The sequence below is a fragment of the Chroicocephalus ridibundus genome, chromosome 6 (genome assembly GCF_963924245.1).
Source record: "Chroicocephalus ridibundus chromosome 6, bChrRid1.1, whole genome shotgun sequence".
Taxonomy (NCBI): domain Eukaryota; kingdom Metazoa; phylum Chordata; class Aves; order Charadriiformes; family Laridae; genus Chroicocephalus; species Chroicocephalus ridibundus.
In genome coordinates, this window is record NC_086289.1 from 18,559,350 (window position 1) to 18,562,882 (window position 3,533).

General features: G+C 34.3%; 1 protein-coding gene across 1 annotated transcript in view; it reads left to right on the top strand.

Moving 5' to 3' along the window:
- PDE6C (phosphodiesterase 6C) overlaps window positions 1–1,501 on the top strand; it is a 29,744-nt gene extending 28,243 nt beyond the window's left edge. The window contains exon 22 of the mRNA XM_063339828.1: window positions 1,060–1,501. Coding sequence (XP_063195898.1) covers window positions 1,060–1,121 — 62 coding nt within the window. The 3' untranslated portion in view covers window positions 1,122–1,501. The remainder of the gene's footprint in view (window positions 1–1,059) is intronic.
- Window positions 1,502–3,533: the final 2,032 nt, after the last annotated feature.

Here is a 3,533-nt window from a genome sequence, read left to right on the forward strand (position 1 = left end):
GTCAATTATTTTGCATCTTTTCAAATGTGCACTGGAATGAACCATGTACATTTGTGAAGAACAGATCTGACGCTGTCAAACCAAGGCCACGTAAATACATGGGTTTGTTAAGTCAGTTCATACAAACAATAATTCGATACATGCTGAACCACAGCGGTTTCTCTAGATCACACTGACCTGGCTATTCTTAGCCAATCTGTAGACAGAAAACAAAATAAACATGTTTGCTGAACCACTACAGTGGAAAGTTCAGAAGAGAAAGTAAAACGGAATACAGTATTAAACTAAGAAAATAAAATACATAGTTAGAACATAGTGTTGATTATATCCACAAATTAGAGGGTAGGACACTGATTATGTGACATGTTTCAATGCAGGTGGAAAGGGTCGAAAATGACCTAGTAACATGGTGATCCACAGCTTTCAAATGTAAGTTTTAATTCTAATATTGGTATCTTACCTTAAATGAAACGCAATTTATTAAATGGAAAGGATCTTAACTATGACCAATGAACATCTGTGGAATCATTTGAGAGAGACAGTAACAGAATCAGTAGCTATAGATAACAAACACAAAAAGTCTCTCTCTCTCTCTCTTAATTGGTAATTACAAAGGGATTCATGCAGGGTTGGATAAAGGCTTATACAATTAGGTCAAATTAAAGTTTTTGTATTATCTGCTTCAAAAATAGATTCACATTATATTGATCCAAGAGTTTATTTCTTTGGCATGGCTTGCATACCTCAGTTTTGTATGTGTGGGACAGAGTTAAATATATTTAACTACTGAAACTTTCCAGTAAGAGTGGTTCAGTGTGTGTTTGGTCCTTTGAGAAATGTTGGTATCAGCTCCTACACTATATACACATATCTATATATAGCATGTGTTATTGTTTCTTATTCCATTTTCCCAGACAAGTAGTGAAAGCACATTCACTTTTCAGAAGGTCAAACACACATAATATGCATATGATAGAAGCAACACCTTTTTAAGAAGAAATTAGAAGAACTAAAATTAACAGAAAATACTCATTTTACTTTCCTTCTCTCTTTTTTTAGCTGAAAATGGTGGTGGCGGAGGTGGAGAGGAAGTAAAATCCAAAACATGTATAATTTTGTAATTCTTTGTCTCAGACACGGTTTCTGCTACAGAAAAGACACCTAGAAAGAACTTCAATGAGCCCCAGTGGATTTCTGCTTCGCATAGAATAGTATAGAGCAAAATTTTAACAATCCTCTTAAACACTTGCCATTTGTTGGAAATAATTTTTAATGGAGTAAATAAACAGTTACAATTAAAACCTGGGAAAGCAAAAGAAAAAATAATGGTGCAAAATGAGTTAACTGTGCGCTCTAGATATTTTTTCCTGTCACTCAAATTTACACACAGTATTTTTATTAAGATATGTAACTTCTGCCCACTGTCCAGGCAAAAATTAAATAATTTTGACAGATCTTATATGAAATTACTGAATGAAATCTAACATGTACGATTCAAACAAAAAATTGTGATTTTCATAACTTGTATATTTAGATTTTTATATTATGTGTATTTCCCTAATCTGGAATTGTCCTTTTCCTTCATTCTCAATACTGTATAAAGTTCTAGAGTAAACATCATGTTCGCTTTAGGAATGCTCAACACAATTCCCTGGCTCATATCTATTAAAAGCAGGTCCGTGGTACACAGTATTTTTTCAAAACTACCAAGGATAAATCTGTAAATTGTACCCATAGCTCAGGGAAACTGCTCTTTTGCCCACAGTTCTTATCTGCTTTTATTGTAAAGTTTTATCACCTTTTATTGTAAAAATCTAAAAAGGTAGATGTCATACCATAAAGGTATGGCAGACGGTAAGCATCATACTTTGCATACAAGTAAGAGTTTACCAAGTATATCTACAGCAGGATCTACATTCAAAGGCATTTTAAAAGGCTCATGTACTCCCAATGCACCTTTTTAAAAATGCAGTAAATGGAAGTATTTGAAAACCAATGAACTGGCACCAATTTAATCCTGGGAGGGAGAGGACAGCAGAAGTAGAGCACATCAGAATTCGTATTACCTCTCTTTCTACAACCAAGAAGACAGACTGCACTCACAAATTAGCTCTTCATAAACAACGACCTCCCTACCAAAACCTTCTGTTCTTGAAGAATGACAGAGTCCACCCCATACCTTCTACTCAGGTCTCACGAAGCCTGCTCCTCCTGCAGATGAAGGAAGGAAAATGGCTAGTGTATTATGCACGGATCTGAGTATTCCTGGAACCACTTCCAAATCTAAGAGGAGACAGATGTCAAATGCAATTCCTGCAACAAACAAGTCTGACATGCAGATTCAATCCTGCCACTTTTTTTCCCCCTTTAAAGAAAGCAGACCCATACTTTTTTTTCCTCCAAAGGGCCCTCAGCACACACAGAAGGGAGAATGACTGAACGATCTGCCATAGTATATACCTTTCTAAGAATGCTCTACGAACAAAAATACTGTGTACAACTATCACCCAAAATTAAAGGAATCCACCAAAAAAATCCCCCTTATTACCTCCTTACTTATACACAGGCCAAATATTTTATGCAAACTTAGTTCTGACATAAAACTGAGCATCATGTATTATTTTCTGTATTAAATGCAGTACTAAAGAAAGCTATTTCAAGGTTGTTTAATCATGTGATTTTATTCAAACTGTATTAAATTATGTACTTAGTATGTATACTGTACCATCTCGTAACTGTAACTTTGAAGACCCCAAAAGGAGTAAGTTAGCCAGAACACACAATATACAAAACTCGAGGCAACAAATATAGCAACACATTTGACAAAAGCCCCTTTAGGCAAGTTGCATACACGTAAGCAGATTGCGGCAGATTGGATTTGATTCTCAACCAAGCTTGCAAGATGACAGAGAATTAACCTTTAAATCCACCTTCTTACCTAAAGAAGCCTTCATGCAAGGCTACGTTTATTTCTTACTCAAGGACACCCTAAATATGTCCTTGTACTGTCATCTATTATGTAAGTACAAATTGTTCAAAATGTAATTATGTTAAGTAATACTTTGTAAATAGAGTTCTCAATTTATGAGTCCATGTAAAATGTTCATAAATACACTGCAACCAGCTCTGCTGTTACATTTTCCACGTCAAATACTTATTATAAATACTTTCTATAAATATATCTACAGTGGGAAGTACTTATCAAAAATAGATTTTATACAACATTAACTTTCCTTAGATTAACATGAACATTTAATTAAAAAAACGTTTGTCTTTATATCCAAAGTAATTTCCATCTGACAAAGAAAATAGTCACTTCAGCTGTTCATATGCAGACTTTCTTTGGAAACACAAAAATAAAGAATGTTTAAAGTTGTGTTGCAATTTAAAGAGGAAGATGAATCCAGTAAGTTTCTCAAGCAATATACATTCTTTACTTGTCTATTTAGGATTACACTTTAAAGAAGGATTAACGTTCAATCAATGTTAAGGAGGTCAGAAACCATATACAACATACAAGTCACATGTACGTC